Source organism: Magallana gigas, chromosome 8 (genome assembly GCF_963853765.1).
Source record: "Magallana gigas chromosome 8, xbMagGiga1.1, whole genome shotgun sequence".
Taxonomy (NCBI): Eukaryota; Metazoa; Mollusca; class Bivalvia; order Ostreida; family Ostreidae; genus Magallana; species Magallana gigas.
In genome coordinates this window covers 2,412,136-2,435,582 of record NC_088860.1, presented here as the reverse complement: position 1 = coordinate 2,435,582, position 23,447 = coordinate 2,412,136, and the positions used below count along the sequence as shown (strand labels likewise).

At 35.2% G+C, this 23,447-nt stretch overlaps 3 protein-coding genes across 7 annotated transcripts in view; 1 reads left to right on the top strand and 2 right to left on the bottom strand.

Moving 5' to 3' along the window:
* Positions 1-2,984: 2,984 nt before the first annotated feature.
* On the bottom strand, positions 2,985-6,943 carry LOC105338472 (myosin, essential light chain, adductor muscle). The gene is made up of 5 exons (XM_011443620.4): positions 6,754-6,943; positions 4,809-4,955; positions 4,212-4,379; positions 3,792-3,878; positions 2,985-3,343 (listed from the first exon to the last, which is right to left on the bottom strand). Exons 1-5 carry the CDS (start codon positions 6,779-6,781, stop codon positions 3,285-3,287), a joined length of 489 nt encoding a protein of 162 aa, XP_011441922.1. The 5' UTR covers positions 6,782-6,943; the 3' UTR covers positions 2,985-3,284.
* A 753-nt stretch (positions 6,944-7,696) lies between these two features.
* LOC105338473 (dynein light chain Tctex-type protein 2B) lies at positions 7,697-13,802 on the bottom strand. Its single transcript, XM_011443622.4, has 5 exons — positions 13,646-13,802; positions 9,991-10,124; positions 8,829-8,898; positions 8,515-8,578; positions 7,697-7,947 (listed from the first exon to the last, which is right to left on the bottom strand). Exons 1-5 carry the CDS (start codon positions 13,714-13,716, stop codon positions 7,900-7,902), a joined length of 387 nt encoding a protein of 128 aa, XP_011441924.3. The 5' UTR covers positions 13,717-13,802; the 3' UTR covers positions 7,697-7,899.
* A 19-nt stretch (positions 13,803-13,821) lies between these two features.
* LOC105338475 (guanine nucleotide exchange factor DBS) overlaps positions 13,822-23,447 on the top strand; it is a 32,515-nt gene continuing 22,889 nt past the window's right edge. The window contains exons 1-5 of one of the 5 annotated variants that reach the window (XM_034471952.2): positions 13,822-13,963; positions 21,346-21,432; positions 22,029-22,143; positions 22,415-22,505; positions 22,859-22,972. In XM_034471952.2, coding sequence (XP_034327843.2) covers positions 21,357-21,432; positions 22,029-22,143; positions 22,415-22,505; positions 22,859-22,972 — 396 coding nt within the window. In that variant the 5' untranslated portion in view covers positions 13,822-13,963; positions 21,346-21,356. Of the gene's footprint in view, positions 13,964-15,927; positions 17,277-19,954; positions 20,058-20,838; positions 20,873-21,345; positions 21,433-22,028; positions 22,144-22,414; positions 22,506-22,858; positions 22,973-23,447 lie in introns of those variants that run through there. The other 4 variants (XM_034471950.2, XM_034471949.2, XM_034471953.2 and 1 more) reach the window with 4 other exon arrangements.

The following is a 23,447-nucleotide window of genomic DNA, read 5'->3' as shown; positions in this document are numbered from 1 at the left end:
ATCCAACATAAATGTTATTGCTTGAAACAAATCAAAGTACTGAAGAACTGACGGGAGTTGATTTTGTCAATGATATGTTATTTTGCATAACAAGTACATGTAGTTTCTAATTTGAATAACGCACATTTTTATAATATGAATTTTAGGACTTTTTCGACAAGAATGTCGAGAAACCCCCATATGTTAAATAATATTTAAAGATAAAATTAATTCAATCAAACTATGTATCAGTAATAGAAACATTTCTCGAAAATTGTATGGATCCAAGCAATATTGAACTCTAGTCTCGTTCAACCAAACGCTCGGCTGACACCGTAAATCTCCGACAAGGATTTACGGAGACATCCGAGCGTCGAGTTGAACGAGACTATATTGAACTCTAGCGTAGGAATACATACGACTACAAAAAATATTGTTCATACCATTTCAAATCTGACTATTTTCAAGGTATTTATAAATAAGTTTCCTTGAAAAACAATGCTTTAGCATATATTACATAGAATCTATCAATTATTTACAAGAACTAAGTCTTGTCAGCAGCAATGATTTGTGCAGAGGTCCAAACACTGTTTCACTTTCGGTTTGTCTGGGTAACTGCATAGGAGAGTTGATTAAAATCAACTCCCAAAAATGCTAAAACAGACTCATGTATCTACAGCAATTCTGAATTGCGAAACATGTGATATTTCCTTCGCCAATATTCCGTCAAAAATATAGTTCTCGTTAGATTCTAAACATTGATTACTATTTCTATGCCAAGATGTGTGAGAGTAAAAAGGAAAGAAAAATATACTACTAGTATTCAATTTCCTTTCATCTTGATTTAATGAACAATTAATCAAATTTACGTCTGACAAGCCGAAAACCAGAGAAGACTCTTCCTTAAGGTATTTGGAGTCTTTGAAATATCATTCATTTATTCAATCTCCCACTCTTTGCGACGTGTTTAATCTTAGCACCCCTATTGAAAATAATAGTTTAATCTAAATAATATATGGTTAAAATGGATTTGGTATATTCCATTTGTATAAAGTCGATATGATGTTTACTTTTTGGGAGTTGATTTTAATCAACTCTCCTATGCAGTTACTCTGGCAAACCGAAAGTGAAACAGTGTTTGGACCTAAGCACAAATCATCACCGCTGACAAGACTTAGTTCTTGAAAATAATAGAAAAATTCAAAGTAATGTATGCTGAAGCATTGTTTTTCAAGGAAACTTATCAATAAACACTTTGAAAATAGTCAGATTTTATATAATATGAACAACTAAGATATTTTTATAGTCTCATGTATTCCTACGCCAGAGTTTAATATAGCCTCGTTCAACCAAACGCTCAGCTGACTCCGTAAATCTCCGACAAGCAGAAAGGCTCTCTTGCTTGTCGGAGATTAACGGAGACAGTTGAGCGTCTGGTTGAACAAGACTAGAGTTCGATATCAATAGTGCTTGGATCCATGAAATTTTTAGAATTGCTTCGAATACTTATACATAGTTTGAAATCTATCTTTAAATATTACACAACATGATTCATATGGGGTTTCTCGAAATTCTTGTCGGAAAATTCTAAAAAAAAAAAATCTAAAATTCATATAATAAAAAAGTGCGTAATTCAAATACAAACTAGAAACTAATTGCCATGCAAGATAAGTTAATTTTAAAATAAATGATAATCGATAAAATCAACTCCCGTCAGTACTTCAGTACTTTGATTATCATTATGAATGATTTCATATTAAGATATAGGTCATATATATGGTGATTCACACAGAAGGCTCAGTTTCATGAATTACATGGTAAATAACTATGTAAGTGTCATATAATGACATTCATTACATAACAGTCATATTTCTGGTTTAAATATTTATTATGTGATCGCTCTTAACTGCTGATATTAATTACTACTGATCTAAGTAAATGTATATTATATACATGAACTGAGTATGTGTATGTCTGCAACATGTTTGTACATATACGGTCTTTGTTGGGTGTTAATCTATTTTATGTATTATCACCTTTGAAAGAATGATCGCACAATAACATATGTTTTGTATCATAGTAATAAATGTATATATGTTATATATTTATATAATAATGTACCTCTTGTACCATTTACATGGTTTTGAGAGAATAGATGAATTGAATTGAATTAAATTGAATTGAGTAATTCTCGCATCAAGAAACGGTTTCATTGCTATTAAAATCTCGTGTAATTTCAGCCCATTTCTTTACAGGAAGGTTTACAGTCCCTCCCCTTTTCAAACGGTGGTTCTTCAAACATCAAAATCAAGATCAATATTTAGTTATAATGCTTTTAAAAGCATATATATTTTCTCCTATCAAATATTGTAAATCAACTTTTATCTTAGTGATAACATAGTTTGCGTAGACAATAATGAATGTTTTGCGAAGCAATTGTTTAAAAAAAAAACACTTTTAATAAAGATACAAAATAATTGGTTTGCGTCAAGAAATACCCCCGTCCGACCACAGGGGCATCGTATCCGCTCTACACTCTATGACATATATATAAATAGAGTAAAGAGCGGATAAGATGCCCCTGTGGTCCGACCACGAAGTTCTCGCGAACATTGCAAAATTGTCTCGTACGTGAATATATATATACTAGAGTAAATATATACATGTATAAACATGAGGCGTCAGCTTCCCCACCAAGACCCATGAACCGTATAAAGCGCTACCTCGCCAAAGGACCCTAGCTGCAATAATGTAGCCCTCTCCGATTTTTTATATCTGATGTTTACTAAAAAAAAAAAAAATCGGGAGAGGGCTACATTATTGCAGCTAAAGGACCCCTGTCTCCGACCTCTGTCGATAAAATCATTCAACATATATTTTATTCCTGGGGATATGTCTGGGATTTGAAGAATGGAAGGTATATTAGGAACTTAAGCAAATAGGATTTCCTTTAAAATTGATTGTCAATGACAACGAGACCGAGCAGGAATTCGCACAAAACTTGATCACGTGTGTATGAATTTATATTAAACAAATATATGAAACAAAGTACAACATACAGCATATACAAAAATACAAATACATTTGTCACATGGTCCTATGATAATCCTTTACATATACCGGTAAAATTAGAATGATACAGAGATAAATGATTGAAATAATGGCGGCAATACGTGGAAACACGGACTGTAGAACAATGTACTGGTGTAATACACACAAAATCCGCCGTCATACTACAGAATGCACGTGCTTTGTTGGTGAATGCAGTGGCGCAGTTCGACTCTTTACCCCAAGACCGTTTCTCTTCAATATGTGAACTCAGGTTTCCCCTCCGGTGGCCCCTTCATCACTTTCTTGATAAAGTCTGAAATAGCGACGTCTATAATTAGTAACAAATACATTGTATGTGTTATGCGATATTCTTTTTAGCCAACAACGTACGTGTGATTTATGATTGTGATATATTAGTAAATACTTTTGTTTTATAAGTATTCATTAAACAGTATGGAATAGCAGGCATACTTTAAAATTGACGTTTGAAAAAAAAACCCCAAACAACAACTTTCTTCATAGGTCAATTCTTTTATCAATTAATAATATCATGGCTTTACGTCTTTCTTGTTTTTATTTGATGCAGGTACATGTAGCATGGTACATTATTGTTCTTTCTGAATCTTTTTCAAGAATTATATGCGGTCGATTTTCTAGTTTTGACGTTGAACTATATATGACCTTTGACTTTACCATCGGACTTGACCTTTGACCTTACCCTCGGATTTTACCTTTGACCTTACCCTTGGACTTGACCTTACCCTCATATTTGATGTTGCCCTCGTAGTCCACGTCCAAGTCGATGCTCTGTAGAATGTCCTCCAACTCCTCGTCTGTCAGGCGGTCACCTACAGTTGACGTTACACAAAGCATTAACTGTAGTTTTTGGTTTCATCACACGGTTATGGCACTTTCTAAGATATCTCTTTATACATTACATACATATATAATATACATTGTGATAATCATCAAACTATATAACAAATTATTACGCAATGGATAACTATGATTTTCAATCTTTTTATAATAATTCGTTCTAAAAAACGTAACAAACTTTACACATATTTATAACTATCTGTGCCTGTTGATATTAGATTGCATCTTGATTAACCTTTATTTTCAGATTTTTAACATGCACATAGGATATTACCAATTACACCTATGCGTACTCCCTTTCTTACCCATGGCTGTTAGCACGTGCCTTGCCTCTCCCAAGGAGATGTAGCCCTGTCCCTCCCGGTCGAAAGATTTGAAAGCCTCCATGAACTCCTTGTAGGAGCCCGTGTCTCGCTCCTTCACCACCTGTCGGACGATGGACAGGAACTCCTCCATGTTGTACTGTTTCTCACCTGAAAATTATAGCCAGACTAGTGCAGGAGCGGATCAAACTTGCACTGCGTGAAAAGTAAGCTGTGTAGGGGTACGGATCAAATAGTATGGAGTAGACATGTCCTTCTGACATATTTTAATCTTAACAATAAACATATGAATTATGACTACTTTAATGCTCATTTTTATTGCTAAAATATGAATGAACCTATGAGAAGCTCAGATAGACATAGTCGCGAACATATAAAACGTGAAAATATGTTTAAGATAAAAAATAAAGCAGCAGTTTAATGTTTAAACGCGTGGTAAAGTTGAATCACGTAGTACAGTATATGTCGATTAGAAAATACACTGGCAACACGTGAGCATATACGGGATTGACCATTGTATCAGAGACAAGTATGTGTCCTTTGCCCAACAACCTCCGTGTACCACCGTCCGTGGATTACCGGATTTTTTGGTTCCCCCGTTCTTGTAGATGAGCGCGTTCGTTGGGTTGAGTCCGCAGCACCGGAGGAGGTCTCCCACCTTGACAGCGTCTATCAGCCCATCCCGCCCGTCCCAGAAGTCGAACAAGTCGAACACCTCCTTCATGTCTACAACAAACAATAATGTATATGGGGCGTGCATCTAAGTCATTCGTGAAGACATTACTGATGATGGGAGAGTGCTTGGCCATCCTGATTTATCTTATGACAACATGCAGTGCAATCGTTGAAATAAATAGTAAATGCATATAGAAAGGAAGATGTTGGTCCTGAGGTTATCAGAGTCGCGTGTTTTGGTGTTTTTTTGTTTTGTTTTTTTTTTGGGGGGGGGGGGGGGGGGTTGTTTGTTTGTTTGTTTTTATTTTTTTTGTTTGGGGGGGGGGGGGGGGTTACATGTACCTTAGTCTATAATATTGATCGAAATTACAGATAATTGCAACTACTTTGATATAAGGGACATGCACGATTTATCATTTTTAAATGCAAAGCCCATACTAAAATGGAGGGACCAGACAAACATATGAGTAGCTAATCGGCTCGTTCGTTTATTGTTCTATGATTAACAAAAGAAAATGGTACAGGGTCAGTCCTTTCCCCCGAATTGCTAAGTTTCCTTTTTCCCGTGATTCAGTGGTGTTCGAACTACGACTTCCTACCCTCCTTGTGAACGGATCAGTTCGTCATGAATTTCAAGTTTGAAGAATTCAAATAATGTCAGAAATTTGATGAAAATAACAAGATTTAAACCAGATTCGTTTTTTCTGCCATGTTTGATAGCTGTATCTGACTTCTGATTTACGACGGGAATGAGTGATGGGGTCTCAAGCACGTTCTCCGCTAACGGGCATATTATGTAACTCCACAAAGAGCTCTCAGACGATACAAAAACTGACACAAGTATATATCTACCTCATTTCCTCACCTCCCTCTAAAATAATAAAACTTTAACAACCAAATGCCCGATCCCCAGAGCACTAACCACATCTTGAATCCGAAAGCAGCTCACAGATTCTACAGATAAAATCGACCACGCTTTATTTGAAGTTCAAAGGAGAGAAACTTTGTATATGTATGTTGAATTTCTAACTCTTTGAATTTGCAAACAGAATAGGGTCCATCAAAGACAGCGATGTCTGCCAGCAGGCCCTGGTAGAGAACAGGCAGCCGAATCCGGCGACTCAGCGCCCGGGGGGGGGGGGGGGAGGGGGGTAACAAGCCAGGCGGTAGGTTGTCTGTATATCCAGACTTTTTCCTGACCCCCGAGGACCGGAATATAGCAGGAAGTGGGGTTTTATCAAAAAACTGTTTATCTATTGATGGTTAATGGACGATTTATTTCAACATCTGCTGGAAGTGTAAACACATCTCGATAAGGCCCCCAGAATCCGTACGCCTAATTATCATTTATTCACCAATATTTTATCACATTTTAAAATTTGAATTTGTATGAGCTGACCTCCCTTCATTTACAATCTTATCACTGTGAGAAAACTTTAAGACGTAATTGCATTTACAACTTTGTTATAGCATAACTTTCAGTATTTAATAATTATATATCTCTATAACTAAAAAACGAATTTAAAAACATGGATAAAACATAGAGTCCTCCATCAGTATGGTAAGATTTTAGCAAGGTATATTTTTGCCTCTTTATATTTTGTCTTTTCTTTTAAGAAATACTCATTTTAAACCATTTTTTTTGCAACATAATAAGTAAACGTAAATTAAAAAGCGACCACAAAATATCATTATGTTTAATAGTTTTTATTTATAATTTCCTAAAGTGTTTAAATATAACCCCCCCCCCCCCCAAAAAAAAAAAAAAAAGAATCCTTATTCAATACGTAATATCATTTTCAGCTATTGTTATATTTTTTTAAAATAAATAAGAACAAGATTAACATACCCTCGATATCGGGGAGATCAGCGCTCATGTTGCCTGGGTCGGAGTCTGAGTGAGTCTGAGTCTGTCGTTCCTACCGCCACTGAGTCCCTCTGTAGTAGCACTGAACCCCTCCGCGCGGGAGAAGGAGCGAGCTTAATTAACCGGAACCCCAGCATCTCACGCCGGGAGGGATAGCAGCCCAAATTACTCAACCACGCAGAATTTCTCAAATGTTCTAAAATCATCTGCTTGAAAATATCAACACATTGAAAAGTCGGTCGTCTCGTTTCTGTGTACTGGTTGTAAACCAGACAGTTTGAATTCTGGATTTACGGACAAATAAACAAATCTCTCACAAATTATCTAACAATGATTCCATGGAATTTACTATCAATCCAACTCTTTGAATATGACAGCCATCCCATGATTTAAAACTATTTATCTTAAACTTATCTGTAATACGTTTTTCACCATAAAAATGAATTTGATCAATATTTAGAAGTTTAAAAAAATGTGTTTCATGCAGCTTTGATATTTGCCAAAGATTTTATAAATATGTGTGATATGTGTAATTTGCGGTGCCCCCCCCCCCTTTTTTGGTGGTTGTTCTTTCTATTGATTGGAATCTCCCCTCTCCTGAATGAATTAATCATTTTATTTTTTACCAATTGTTTTCATGAATTGAACAAAGATTACATCAATTGATAATTTTTTTTTTACTAAATACAGAGTACTCCATTTCTTTAATAGAATTAAATATATCACAGAGTTAAAGAAAATTCAGTCACAACTGCGCAGTTTAAACCATTTCAGGCCATGGCCTACAATGGATTCATCTGCTGCTTTTCCATATCTTTCATCAAATAGCTTGAAATCTAATTGAATCAACGACTCAAAGTTTTTTGTATTATTCATCCATCCACTTAACACTTCACCAGAAAAAGTAAAATCAAACACAACCAGATACTTTTTTACTTAATATTAATTTTTAATGAGTAAACTATCAACAAACAATGTATAATGGGTTGTAGTGATTTTATAATGAGGTGACACAGTAGAAGCCTGGCAGATCTCTGTTCTCATTCTCACAGAAACTGTCAACTTCTCTCAGAATGGCGTCCTGTATCACAGTCAATGAGTTGGGGGTCCATAGTCCAGTTCTAACAATCAGTAATAGAAGCATCCAAACGCAGCAGCCACACAGAATATAGAGTCCTGGAAACATTTACAAATCAATTTCATTTCTAAACATACTACAGAAATCGATAGATATTAACAAGAATTTGTTTTTGGCATTTTCTGTAACGATGCCAAGATTGCTTTCATTGAATTTTGGTAATTAGATAACCTCAGTAAAGAAGGTTTACTTTCAAAACACAAAATTACTCCTCAATAAACTACATGTACGTCTATGAAGATTGAGGTTTAAATAGAGAGAGGAAGTGCAACTTTATAGCCATTATATGGGTAGAATTAGAACCATTTTAACAAGACCTTGGACTTTCGGTAGGACTTAACTATTTATTTTTGCATCAAAACAAGTTAAAAATGACGCTTGTTTCAAGCGAAATATATACAGATTGCGTAGTCTTAGCTCAAAAGCTAGACAAATCTTCTTGATTTCAAAGATTAATGGGTGAGTGGCCTACAATGAAATAAACAGGCCTACGCCACATTGCTATTTGACACCAACTACTGAAAATCCAAGCTCTTGTTGAAATGGTTTTATCAAGTTTCATTCCACCCATCATGAACATGCAGAAAAAAGAAACTAGGACTCACATTCATAAATATATCTTGAGCGTAACTGTCCGTGTCTGAGTCCCAAAAGCATCGACACCCCATCCTATAACAGAAGGTCAATCATTGTAAAGGTGAACCTTAAGGTCCAATCAAAGTGGAGAGAATCAACATGATGCAGAGAAAACAGTTCCAGGGACTATAAAAGTTGTATAAAACTGTGTTTCATGCTATAGCCTTTATGTTATAATATTCTTTTGTCTGTCATTTGATTTCATTTTGATTGTATGCCACATGGTGATGTTAATAAACTGAATTGAATTGACAAAGGTATAGAGCTGGGGGTGAGGACTTACTTGACCCCCTCCCCCCTCTGTTCTCCGATGACCACCTGTACCACAAACTTGTATCTGTCGTAACCCAGGTCTGAAATAAAGAAAACACTTATTGAGACATGAATACTCTAATTAATCGAGACGCGCGCATTGTCTATCATTAAAACATCTGCAATTTGTGGACTTCCTTCAAATCCACTGCTGTTACAAAAAATTAATACTGGAACATTTAAAATTGAGAAGTACAGACAATCTGTAAATTCTGCTTAAATTTAGAATTATTTAATGCTACAGTGTATCACTAAATGCTAGATTATGTTGAAGTTTTCAACTTCTGTTTTTATCTACAACTTACAACACTGTGGAATCATTAAACTTGGTGGGGACCAGTTTTTGTGGATTGCTTTAAATTTTACGTACAAGCTTGAGGGGATATTATTTCGTTTATTGTCTTATACCTACAAAAGGAAATATGACTTTAAAACTCTTATTACGGTAATTTGTGGATTATATTAAGTGGATGAGAGGTACCCACAAATTCCATCAAAACTGAGCCACCACTAAGTCAAATGATTCTACTGTAGTATACAGAATTGTTTAAAAGCTTGTTTAGAAACTGAAATCTGATATCTTTATTACACCTTCAGTGAACCTTTTACCGGTAAATGAGTTAAAATGAAATGATCCAATATCTTAATTACAGCTTCAAAGTGCGGGTTTAATATTATTCATTATCTTTAAAATTACAGCTTACCTTTTAATTTGAGTTTGATATTGTCAGATACATGTATCTTTATGACAGTATGAAGAAGTACCCTTTAACCAGAGTTTGATATCCGTAACTTTGTTTCACCCTCAGAGTGTACCTTTTAACCAGAGTTTGATATCTGTAACTTTGTTTCACCCCCCGAGTGTACCTTTTAACCAGAGTTTGATATCTGTAACTTTGTTTCATCCTCAGAATGTACCTTTTAACCAGAGTTTGATATCCGTAACTTTGTTTCATCCTCAGAGTAAACCTTATAACCAGAGTTTGATATCTATAACTTTGTTTCACCCTCAGAGTGTACATAATGTTCCTTTTAACCAGAGTTTGATATCCGTAACTTTGTTTCACCCCCCAGAGTGTACCTTTTAACCAGAGTTTGATATCTGTAACTTTGTTTCACCCCATAGAGTGTACCTTTTAACTTGAGTTTGATATCATCAGATATCCGCCTCGTCCATTCCGTTGTCTCTTCTGCGTCGTAGGATTTCCCACTGAGATGTTCGTTCAATACATTGTGTATGGTTTCTTTGACTATCACCTGTCTGAACCTAATTAAAGTAAAATAATGACATACACATATAAACAAGTCTACATATGAATCAAACATACACACATTGACTGCATGACATTACGTGCAGTAGAATGTTGGAGCTTTGTCAATACAACAACAAAAATAAATTTTCAGCTTCTTTTATTATAACTGACACATAACCACAGCAAGGCAGGCATAAGATGGAAAGCCTTTAATCGACAGAGATTGACAGTACAAACAGATGTACTTTTATAACAATGTAAGGCGCAAGTATGAAATTAGGAAATAATTAGTCAAATGTAAGCATTTGTGATTTACTGGGTGAAAGTACATGTGTATACATTGATTGACAATATACACGTAGATTGGGAATTAAAAATTTTACACCTCTTATAATGCACAACTCTATGTGAAAATTCAGGCCTGCCATATAGAACAAAGACCTACAGTTAAAGCTAACGAAAGTAACAGGTTTTAGACTTTCAACAAATATTTAATAATTAATGACTTCATTTCGACATGTATTATTTTCATAAAGGCATACAATAAATATTGAACATGTTTACATGACATTGTATACATGGCAAGCTGCTAAGTTAAAATCAATGAGCGATTATCCAGGCTGTACAATTATGTCAGCCTTTATCTCCACTCAGTGGAGGAGTGAACAGCCTTGAACATTTATCTTGTTTAAATCAGTGAATGCTCAAAGAGATGCATTAAATCAGATATTCCAAAAACCTGCAGAAAGATGCAGCGTTCCAACATGCTTTGAATTGTCAGTAACCTGTAGAAACTGGGAGGCTGACAGTCTGAAAAGCCACATTATCCATTTAGATTCCATTCTAATGCCAACCTTGTTGTTAAAAGACAATTAATGTTGACATTGAATCTCCCATTAGATAAAAATTGCATGATTTTTATTATTTAATTCTCTGTTTAAAATTCCTCATTTACATAACTGTATTGATAGATAGATAGATACCTGATCTAGATAGACGCTGGATATAGAAAGTTAAAAATGTATATACACCCTGATGATGGTGATGATTTCATTGATTTATAGTGTTTATGAAATTGTAGCCATACTTTGGATGAGAGAGAGAGAGAGAGAGAGAGAGAGAGAGAGAGAGAGAGAGAGAGAGAGAGAGAGAGAGAGAGAGAGAGAGAGAGAGAATCCTTACAGTGTTTAGACTGAGTCTAATATAGTATCAGACAAAAAGATATTGATGATACAGATTGTGATCCATACAAGGAAAGATATGAAAGTTAGGCTGTGATTGGTTTGCAGGTTTTTACAACAAGAAATAATAAAACATGTATGTTATATACCAGTGAGCAAAATCCGACAGCAGAGTAATCTACCTTGGGTATTAACTCTCGCCACCCCCCCCATATATGTTTGATAATACATGCATTTCATTACTTTGTTACTAATAGATGTATTCTAGAGACTTTTACTTATAAATTTGATGATATATTTTGTATCTCATTAAAATACTAATATCATTTATAATGTAACTTTTGCATGTTTCAGGGTTTGTTTAATTAAGAAATAAAGTACGAGTTTTTGTAAATGTTGCAGAATAACCTCCGAGGTCGAGAAATGTTGTTTTGAAATATAACAGCTGAGGCATTAGCCTCACGTGTTCAGAGTTCATGTCTAATCTCTGCATGACCAGTCGACAGTCTCACAAATTAACAGTCCTTACCAACTCTTCTTAAAAAGTTATTTATCTCAGTAATTTTTCCTGTTTTAGCTAGCTGTTATATAACTGAGCAAATAAATAAGCTTTTGTTTCAAAGAGGAATCTTGGAAATGTTTCCTTACAAAAGTTTGCCTAGTTCAGAGTTTCAATAGAGAGACCATTAATGTAAAAACGGCCAGGTTTAGTCCAGATTATGAATCCTTAAAAGCTGTAACAAATAACTGATATATTCTCTATTCAATTGTAAAAATAATCTAGCTCAGACAACCTAATTATAGTCTGTCCCAAGTTATATTTACGTCATTTTGTTTAAATTTTTTGAGAAAATAAATTTAGTTCGTACATGTTTATCTAATAGTGAAAAACAGTTTAAATCATTCCAGAGAAAGAAGTCCAAAATATCCTCCTTGGCACCCCCCCCCCCTTTCAACCAGGAGAAATGGACAAGAACGAAAACAAATTTCCTATAAGGATTCACAATGGAAAATCTGACATTTTTTTTTATCTATTCTGAAGTTTTTGGAACAAATTGCACAATTTATCAACATTATCATTAACTGCCCAGTGCTTTCATATTGTTTGCAATTCCTGTAGAATTTTCATTTGTAGCAGACCTGAAGCATTTCAAAACAAATTTTCTTTCCTTTTTATTTAATTAAAGTGAATGCATGTAGATTGGACACAAAAGTAATGAAAATCAAAACATCAAGCAAAAAATGATGGCAAAAAGAAAATTCTGAAACACTTTAAAAATTTGAGATAAATAGTCACTCCACTATGAACTAAACAAGAACTATAGTATAGCAGTAATAGCGGGCGACCAGTTCTCGCCAGTGCTCTGTTACGTCAGTTTTCGTATACAATTTTGTGTGTTGATAAAATGACGTAACAATGCATTGGTGAGAAATGGTACTCGACGAGAACTGGTTGCGCGTCAGTAGAGTAACGGATAATGAGATTTACAAATTCTACTTTAATCCTACTGATCTGATTACACTTTTTTATGTCACTAAAGAACATCTACAATGAAGGCCTTCTGAGTAGATGTAAACAAGAAGATTTAGGCACAATCATTACCAGATGCCAATGAAAATGGATATACTATAGGTCTATAAGGCACATGCTCCGAAAAGACACCTATAGTCAAGAACAATAGCCACAGTGCCACTGCTCTTGACTGGACCCCAGACAACTCCAGACCCCAGACGACAAGGGAAAGAGTTAGACCAAGAGCAACATAGAGGAGAACAGTTGGGAATGGAGAATGAAATGAAATCCAGGCCACAGTCCTGGGAATGGTTGACGATAGGCTGGCCCATGATAGGAAGGAGTGGAGAAGCTTTGTTGTTGTAGTGGATGTGTATTTGATGATGATGATGTTATCTCAGCAAGATTCCTCCAGACTGAAAAATTTTGACGGACTTCTCTTCGGAAGAGATGTCCAACAAAAATTTTCAGTCTCAATGAATCTTTGTGAGATTAATGATGATGATGTTCATAATGATGGTTATGATGTTGATGATGATGACTTAAAACCGTAGCTATAGACACAATATGTGCTGTCTCATTCATAGTATCAAGCAATTAAATTTTTGGCTTTTGTACATGCAGATTGGGAGTGATTTTTTTTTCAACAAAGAACATGAAGAGGACAGTTTCAAAATTTATATTATAATGAAAAATATTGATACAGAGATATATTAAAATGAATTACTGATGTTTATATTTTGAGTATTTTTTCTGATGATCAACATTCTTTAACAGCGAGCACTTGCTGCTTGATGGCTGTTTTCGGTAATATTCGAACAAAAATTCCAATGATACTAACTTGTGTTGGAAGTTTGGTCGTATAATATACGTATTGCTGGATGTATTCTCTTCCACGGCAGTATCAGTCATTTTTTACAGCGTGTTCCAAGTTACCTCCACATCAAAACATGTAAAATGGAGTCCCTGACAACGTTGCATTGTGGGGAAAACGGAAGTGTGACGTTTCAACTTTGACCCACAGGTGTTTTTAAAACAGCGATCAAGGAAGGTGTGTAATGTGTGTGTACAAGGATAGATGACACATATAAGAAAAGACATAACATTTGATAATTGTTGTTTATTCCATGGTACCCTGGATTTAATATAGTACACACAGGTGAGTTTTCATTCATTCATGAGTATTTTGTTCGTACCAGGTATATGGCATTGATTTTTCCCGCTACCGTTGAATGGTATCTATTCTCTGGATGCTGTGAATCACTACTTATTTTTATCAGTGAATAATTTGTAAAAATTTGCTACCGTGTTTCGTTATCAAACAGTGTTGAGTATTTATGTTCTTATAAATAAAAAAGTTCATATATATACAGCTAGTATCATGAAAATTAATGAAATGTGGCTGAGAATGAATTAAGCTGATGATGATTTTAATAATAAAGGATGAACTATTATATGACGATAATAATGTAAGGGTTTTCTATACTTATAGATATTTTCTATTTTGTTGAATGGTTATAAACTTCTTGAAACATCAAAATGTTGTCATGATAAGTAAAACTGATAATTTTTTTTGAAAGATCTAAATGTTTAAATTAATAAAAAAAAAGAGCAATGATAGAAAATAAGCAGCTGATAAGTGTCTATTGATGGGTTTATGTCAATATCAGTTGTATAATAATTTGTTAATTATCAGCTGTTTAGCTTTGATCCAGGGGTGTTCTAATTTAAATTAAAGACTACTTTATAAGAATTATAACCCTGAAGATATTCTCTTGTCAAATATTAAAACTCTTGGGGCCGTAAAGAAACAAAATAAATTGCATGCATTGTGACACATAAGGCATCTAAAATGATCCATCTAGGATGTGAGATTTGCTTTAAAGAAAAGAAAGAGGAGAGACTTTTGAGTGGTAAAGATTCATTGATACATGTACCAAAGTTATCTGAATTGGCATGTTATGTGTATAGCAGCTATTTAGGAGAGCACTTTGGTATAAATTTTTCCCCTTTAGCTTCAAACTTATGCAACTATCCAAGTAGACTCATGTAGGTTCAGATCTTGTGTTAATTTGTTACAGTGCATAATATATTGATTATCATGTAATATAGATATGCTCATGAACCGCCAATTAAAGCAAGGGGGAGAACTGGTTCCTCAACCACCTTACAGCCAATCTACACACAGATTATCATTGAAATGAATGCATATATACAGCACAGCTACAATCTACGTGAAGTCACATTAATTACGAAGACCTACATACATATTTTTAGGTTTTTATTTATTTGTTAAATGTGATGCATGCTCTGTGGACTATTTATACACAGTCTGTTGACAGGAAATTAAAGAAGCAATGTCACCTGTACTGTAGGATACCTGTATATTTACCTGAAGTTACCTGCTCCCTAAGGTCATCAACTTTCAAAGGCATTCTGTGTATAGCAGAATCTGAACATTTATGTTCAAAGATGTAAAGGGTTGGTGTGTAAAGGATGTGTGTGTGAGAGAGAGAGAGAGAGAGAGAGAGAGAGAGAGAGAGAGAGAGAGAGAGAGAGACCCTACAATGAATCAATGTTTAGACAGAGTCTGGTGACAGTAGAAGAAAAAGTAGCTGTTTATGGGATTAAAACAGTGATAGGTTAATTTGAAATACAGCCAAGTCATTCAATTTTGTCTTAAATATAGCTAATCTTTATTTGTCATCAACATTTTTCTTTGGTAATGTCACCGTTACTTATCTAGATAATGTCTAAAAATACACACTCTGTCAGGTGAAATAGTCATTATTAAAAAGTCCCTTGCCAGAAATCAGTGGTGAGTTTACTTAGTGATTTGTCAGCACCGACACCAACTGATAGTAAAGGAAAGTCTGGTCTTCCAAGGTGTTCGTCTGATTCTTTGTAAAGTTCTGTAGAGTTCATTGTTGTATGAAATATCTGGAAAGTTGGAGACTGAAATCTTGGCATGACAATTTCTGAATCTCATTTTATCAACCATTAAAACTCATTGTTAAACTTTTCAAATCGGAAAACTTATAAAGAGAAGCAATCATTTTCAATAGAGTGTTGCCTCAAAGGTTGAAATACCAAATCAATCATTGACAAGGACATGTGATGTCAACAATTTTAATTTTTGATGATGTTATACAGTTTTCGTGAAACAAAAGCTTTTACATTGGAATCGGATTTGATTCATGCTGATACTTATGGATCAATGATATAAACAGCTTCCTGCGTTAGCGAGGCCATATTGATCCGATCGTCAGCTGATGGAGCATAAATCTGGCCCCGAAGTTTCACGTCCCTCTGTCTGGGTCCAGAAAAACTTGTCCCTAAATTTAAACATGAGTTTCCATGTCTGGGGAGTTGTAAAAGAGAGAATGCAATGCATTACAATCACACCTTCACTGTAGTCAGGTAGTGCAGACATCGTCATTTACAAGACGCTGGAAATCCATTTGTCATTCTTTTCTGGAGTCGCAGTAAATTCCTTATAGAGTATTTGTGTGTGATATCCACTCTGTGGAGCTGTGATGTGAGGGGAAGGGATTATATGGTGATATGGAGATGCTGTGGAATTTTATGCTTGGTTTGTCAAGTTTACAGAAAGTTTACCTGTGCACAGGGACAGCGCACGGAGAGATGACTCATCACAACAAGGGCTCCAGCAGTCAGCCGTCTACATCCCCCATCAGCGGCCAACTACTGTTCTCTTTACGTTCTGGAATCGTATATATCTACCAAAGGATTAGAGTGGTGTGTACAATGAGAGGGTTGTGCTAAATAGGTCTTAATGAACAACTGTTTTACAGAAAATTGCTGTTATTGCAGTCATTGATTTTTGTCCCTGTGTTCAATAGTGCGCGCTTTATAAAAAGCAAAGAGCAGCCTTTGACTGCATTATTAGCATCAGAGTCCATTATGATGTGTCTTGCATTACTGTTTGCTCTGTGACGGATGTTATACATTTCTTGCATGTAGGATAATCAAAACTTATAATGGGGGACAGCATTCCACTTTCTGTTTTATGAGTTCCATCACTATGGCAACAGGTAAAAGGGATGCCCATACAGTTAAATCAAAATCTTCCAAATCCAAGAAAGCCGGGGTGATACAGGTCTCCAAAGTGGAGCATGAAATCGATGAGTTCCTTGAGAACTTCCGTCGGAAAAGCTCCACCTTGGATCAACCACAGAGCACTGAGCTCTGCGACTCGCTCGGACTCCCCCACGCGAGCTACAGTTCTTCCCAGTGTTCCACAGATGAGTGCACAGATGAGAGTCCAGACAGGGCGTACTTCATGCCTCAGAAACCTTTCGTGAAGGGTCATCGGCATCAATACAGCAATACTACGAGTGAGTCCGAGTGGGGGCCTGACTGTGATGAGGAAATAAGCAAGGAGGAGAGAATTCAACAACTTAACTCACGAGCCGCACTCATTGAGACAGAAACAGCCAAAACTGAGCAAGGTACTGTATTCTGCAAAAGGGGAGATAATTTCTCTGTGTTCCGCAGAAGTTTTAAGTCCAAAAATACCTCTTCTACCTGTAAATATTGCGGTACCTGATATTTGGGGTGGTTCACCATGTTCACTGTTCGTACTAAGCTCATTGATCAAATATCATGCACCTATTTGATTTCTTATTATCTGAATGAGTTGTATAGAACATTATAGACAGAAGATGTTGGGTGGATAATACACCATATCTCCTCTACCTCCCACCCCCCAAAGTTGATCTACAAGCTTGTGCTGCAAGCTGTGACTGAGTCTCCTTATTGTTGTGTAGAACATTACAGAGAGTATTGAGTCCTTACTGTAGAAATCGTGTATCTGTTTTACCTTGGAATGATTGTAACTTCAGCATGAAATCCATGTAAATCTTAATGTAAATCTTTTGGCCTTGTTTGGAGTTAAATGGAGGTTCTCTCATATCTTTTCATTTGTTAATTAATTGTATGTTGACTACAAACTCCAATAATGATCAATTTTTTTTCCCAACTATATTTTACAATGTAACAATTAGGGTAAGCTGTCTAGTGATTTACTGGATTATACATGATAAGGAGATGGCTTATAAGTAGCTCCTGAAGTGTATTGGCAGTTCAGAGGACGATTAGAGATGATCTGGTCCCTGTAAACTGGTGTTTATTGTTTTCCTCTTGGTGGTTGGTCTCTTGATGCTGACAGAGTTCTGTGTATAAATGACAAGTTACAGCCGCCTCTTCTGGAGTTTTATTGAGGAGGAATTACATGTACATTGATCCGATAGTGACAGAGGGATGAGGAAAAAATATTACCAGCAGGAATGAAGTCACTGGAAGCTGATGAAAACTTTGATATTTTTTTCTTGTTCAGTAATCACTGTGTCAAAGGGTTTTGGCTTGCTATATGAAGAAAATTAAGAGCTATACTTTGTTACACAGCACGGAAGAGCATAGTTTGGTTAACTCATAGCAATCAGCTTAAATATTATAAGAGCTATGTAGGGCAGGCTATCATAGGTATACCCTATATATATATGTAGCTAAAATAAGCTAATATTTACACGCTAGGATCAGTGGCTAAACTTCCTGCTACCATTAACAACAGGTGTTTGAAGTCTGAACCATTAAAACATCAAGAGCAGATGGCTAAACAGTTCTTGCTTGTATATATAGGGTGACAATTTAATGCAACAACATTATCCTTATATGGTTTTTATATGTGCATTTTTTTTGGTGGGAAGACCATGTCACTGCATTTTTTTTAGGCCTGGCTGAGGTTCATATACAACATTTTGTAAATTTATCTTGGGACATGGATCCTGTACCACTGTGTCTGTTAATAATATCCCCGCCTAAAGTCTTCAAATGGCCATGTCGCAAAGCTCAAAACGTGACAAACCGTCATGTACAAAATTTTATCATCAAACGGAAGAAATTTAAATTTAATGAGTTTTCTTTGAACCGTATTGTTGCTTTTTGCGGAAAGGTCAGATGTCAAATGAAATACGCTTGTAAACACAAGGGAAAAAACAAGTGCTTTGTTTTTCTGTGATACGAGGTATGGCAATAAAATATGTATACAATGTGGGATTTCAGCAATGATGTCGATGATCAATAGCTAAGCTTGCCATTAATTAGGTCTCATCAGATGCTAAAAATATCCTCTGAATGAAAATGCAGGTATATTATATCCAAGGTAAGTATCTAAGGTTTTTATTGTTGTTTCAATGCATTTTATTTCATGATTCCTGGTAAAAAAAAATTCCGAGTGAAGAAAACCCCAGTGTTTGTTTTGTGACAAAATAAAATGTAAATTTTGAGATGGCTGGTACATAGTGGTACATGGTATTGAGATGATGTATATTTAATGACATTAATCTACTCTGCCTATAGGCTCGCAGCTTTGCATGGATTAATGTTTTATTATTCCGTGATCATTCTTTATTTACATTTATAAATAGCAAGAGTTTTACATGAAATATTTAATGTACTCTCATTGAAATTTTTAAAGTGATTTTGGCATCATTATTAAATGATATCCAGAGTTTTTCCCTTTTATTAGAAAAAATATAAGCACCCAAATAATGCAATAATGCAAAAATTCCATAACTAAAGGTTATATTAATGAATAGTATATGCTAAAAGTCTGTTAAATCTGTCAAGATGGACAAATTGAGAGATGTAAGCCACACAGACCATAATTGTTATAATGTCAAAGATTGGTAACTATGTGGCTGTAGGTTGTCATTACTCGGGTCAGATTAATTCATTAGCTTCCCCACCTGCAAAAAAACCTGTAAAACACCATGTTAACGATTACTGTTAATTAATGCATACATCTCAATAATTGTCACCGGCCATCTACTTGGTTTTGACTCTCTGCTGTGAGATAGCTTCCTCTGGATGCTCTGACCCCAGGTGTGACAGGTAAATGCACACCTATGATCTTTTTTTACCTTTGAGGTGTTACAACATCTGCTTTAGTTTTTTGTTGGCTTTGGTGGTGGGATGTGGTTTATTGGCCGCGTGTGAATTTTGTTTAAGCCGTTTTAACATTTTTTGAGTGACTTGAGGGGTGAAATTTGTCCGTTGACAGTAGATGCTTATCTCTGAGATTAACCTGGTACATGTAAGGTGTGATGATTGACCAAGATATAAAAATCACAGGGTATCTACCTACAAGGAAGATGTAAACAATACCCAGACAGAAGGAAATTATTCATACTTCTTGTTCAGGTGTGAGAGGAATATATTTACTTGGACAGGTAGATTACTTATATTGGTTGTTTATATGTGGATTGAGGATGTGAAATTTGTGCTTTTCAAGTTCATCAATGTGAGAAATTATACACTGTCAGTGAGAATAAAATTTTGGGGGTTTTATGTAAATTTTTGTATTCAGCAGTGATACATTATTTGGTGCATAAATGTATACATGCTTGGAAAGTCCTCATAACATAGTTTAACATTCAGTTATGTATAAAATAAATTTGGAAGGTTTATGGTAAAGATATTTTTCCCTTAACTTAATAATGTTGATTGTTTTGAAAATGAATATGAATTGAATTACTTATAAGCTTCTCATAATTTGATGTTTTTGATGTATTAGGTCTAAGTGAATGATATTCCCTAGCATTATATAGATTTTGTGTATTAGGTCTAGGACTGCTATTTCCCAGGTCAAGGTCATTGCAGACTAACTGACTCTGTACGTTAAAGATGCTAGTGGTAAATATAACAACATCCGACTTCCTTGGAAATGGTAATTACGTAACCTCTAAAGGCTCAGCCCCGACAGATAAGATATATACAGCTTGTCAAGTCTCTCGGACGGACCTAAGAATAAGTCCTGGATTCCGCTAGCTGCCTTGTTGTTCCGTGATAGTTATATGTTTTCTTTTTATCTGTACATATTCCAATCTATGAGTCATGTCTGGGATTTCCATTCCATTTTTTATTTTCTCCATCAGAATCAATACACCAGTTCAGTCCAGATTCCGAGGAAGAAAAATAAATTGTCTCATTATGGAATCTAAATAACTGGGATATTGGTCGGATTCAATGATTGTTCTATCAATCGGTTTGTTTGGAAGTCTGATGGAAATTGTCAGTCTGCTTTTGTGTGACTGGTATTGTCAGGAATACCAATTTGAGCCGATACTTCTTGGTTACATTGTAGCCTATGGGTGTCCTTGTACTTTATTAATTATATACTCAATAGAAACCTTGTCTACTCAAGCTCAGTGAATGATGGCCCGTTATTCTTCTAGTTGCTCTGTACAATTGTCTTTGGTGCTACTTTATGTTCACAAAACACCTTCTTTATGTCAAATCTTTATAGAGAGTTTTATTCTAAAATGATGGAGAATCTGACATGTTTCGTGGATGAAGATGTGTGTTTAAGAGGATGGACAATTGTCATGAGAATAAAGACAAAGAAATGTTTATGGGTTTTGACTCAGAGAGAAATGCATAGCAAATAATGTAGGCAATTCCAGTAAAGAGAAAATGCTCTATGGACTTTATAATTGATTTCATTGTTTTTCCTTTCAGAGGGTGACTTAATGGGAGAACAAGAATGTCCCTACAGTGTGTTAGATGTAGCCTCCCTGATACAGTCCCGATATGCATATATCACAGGTAACTTGTTATTAATAACATGATACAGTCCCGATATACATTTATCACAGGTAACTTGATATATCTGATACAGTCCCGATATGCATTTATCACAAATTTGTTATTAATAACATGGTATGATGGTTCCAATATGCATTTATCACAGGTAACTTGTTATTAATAACATGATACGGTCCCGATATGCATTTATCACAGAAAAATTGTTAACATGATACAGTCCTGATATGCAATTATCACAGTTAACCTGATATATCTATGGTAGTTTGTTTATATGATTCAGTACTGATATGTATACATTTATCACAGGTGGCATGTGTGTTTGAATCTGTCCCAATATGAATATATGACAAGTAACTTGTATAACTGATATATGCAGTCACACTTCAGTTTACAAGGTTTTACAAATATATATAAAAATCAAGCAAGAAAGTATATCTCTTATGTAAATCTATATTTCTGGATGCATTCTTGATATCATGCATACAGTACCCTTTTGTACCTATGGTAGGGAGTTTCATCTGCCAGATTCTATATATGGCATTATTATGATTATATCTTTAGGCAGCAATGATCTAGGTATCCTTTTATTACTTCAGGTGGAAAAGCAAAGAATGGTGCACTAATTCTAACATTTCCTGAAAACCCTCAGCACCCACAGATACCAGACGAGGAGTACAGAAAGTTAATCCACTTTTTGTGCTGTGTTCCAACGTATGTTCCATCTATTGCTAAACAGAACACAACTCTATGTCTATAAGTTATCAAGCTTGAGCCATTAAAAAATTGAAAGAAATGATTCCTTGTACAGATGTATTACAAATTCACTAGTATTTAGTATACATGTATCAAGATTAGTGTAAGAATAATGTGTCATGAATTGCCATAAACGGAATTATGTGTCGTGAAGTAAAGGTACTTTTATATAATGTATTTTGCTCAAAGTGTACTTTCAGTAATGTGTATTAGTTTTCCTTGTTTCTAGAGTAGCCGAGTCTGAGCAGGGCTTCGTGATCGTGTTGGACCGGAGACAGGCGAGTTGGAACGATGTCAGGGCCCTGCTACTCAAAATGTCGGTCAGTGAAATTAAGGAAAAACTAATGATGTAGCACTTAAATTGGTAGTTAGGTGCAAAAGTGATTAAATATACCATTGTTTATATTTTTCTCATAATGTTGGTTACTAATGCATTTTAAAAGATGTTATAACAAAAAGACTTATTTGTGTCAAAACATTAGACCTGCATGTATCTGCTCTTACATTTGTAAGTGGTGCCTTATTGAAAAACCAACTTCATAAAATAAAATGTTTCGATTTGTGTCTATTTAACAGAAACACAGAAATGGTGGTGTTCAAAGTTATGTGTCATAATTTGATGTCTCTATTTAATTATACCATATTGACTCTTATTTCAAATTTTCATTGGCAGGAATTTTTCCCAAAACACATCCAAGTTGTATTCTTACTTCAACCAAAAGGCTTTTTCCAAAGAGCATTTGCTGACATGAAGTCCAAGTTTGTGAAAGAGGAACTAGAATTCAAGGTCAGTGAAAGAGGAACTAGAGTTCAAGGTCAGTTGAACTAGAATTCAAGGTCAGTTGAGGGCTCATTCAGAACAGGTCAGCTGTAAGTACACCAAAGTGTGCCGAGTTTTAAATGCACCATTAAATGCACCAAAGTATACCAGAAGAGAGAAGCTATATTATTGAAATCCTTTTTGTCTTACCAGCTAGGCCTTCCAGTTATCATGGAGTTGACTGAACGGCAAATATCTACTGTGGTTTCATTAATATTCAAGGGTATCAATTTTCGTGGATTAAGTAAAAATCACAGTTTCAAGAATACAATATTTGTGGCCAATGACCCTATCATACAAAATGTTAATAGAAATTGCACTTCAATGAACACTTAATTTCGTGGATCAATTTATTAACGAAATCCACGAAAATTGGTATTCAACGAATATTGATGATACCACAGTATCTTGTAAATGAGTGAAGGTGTGTACACCATGGTGA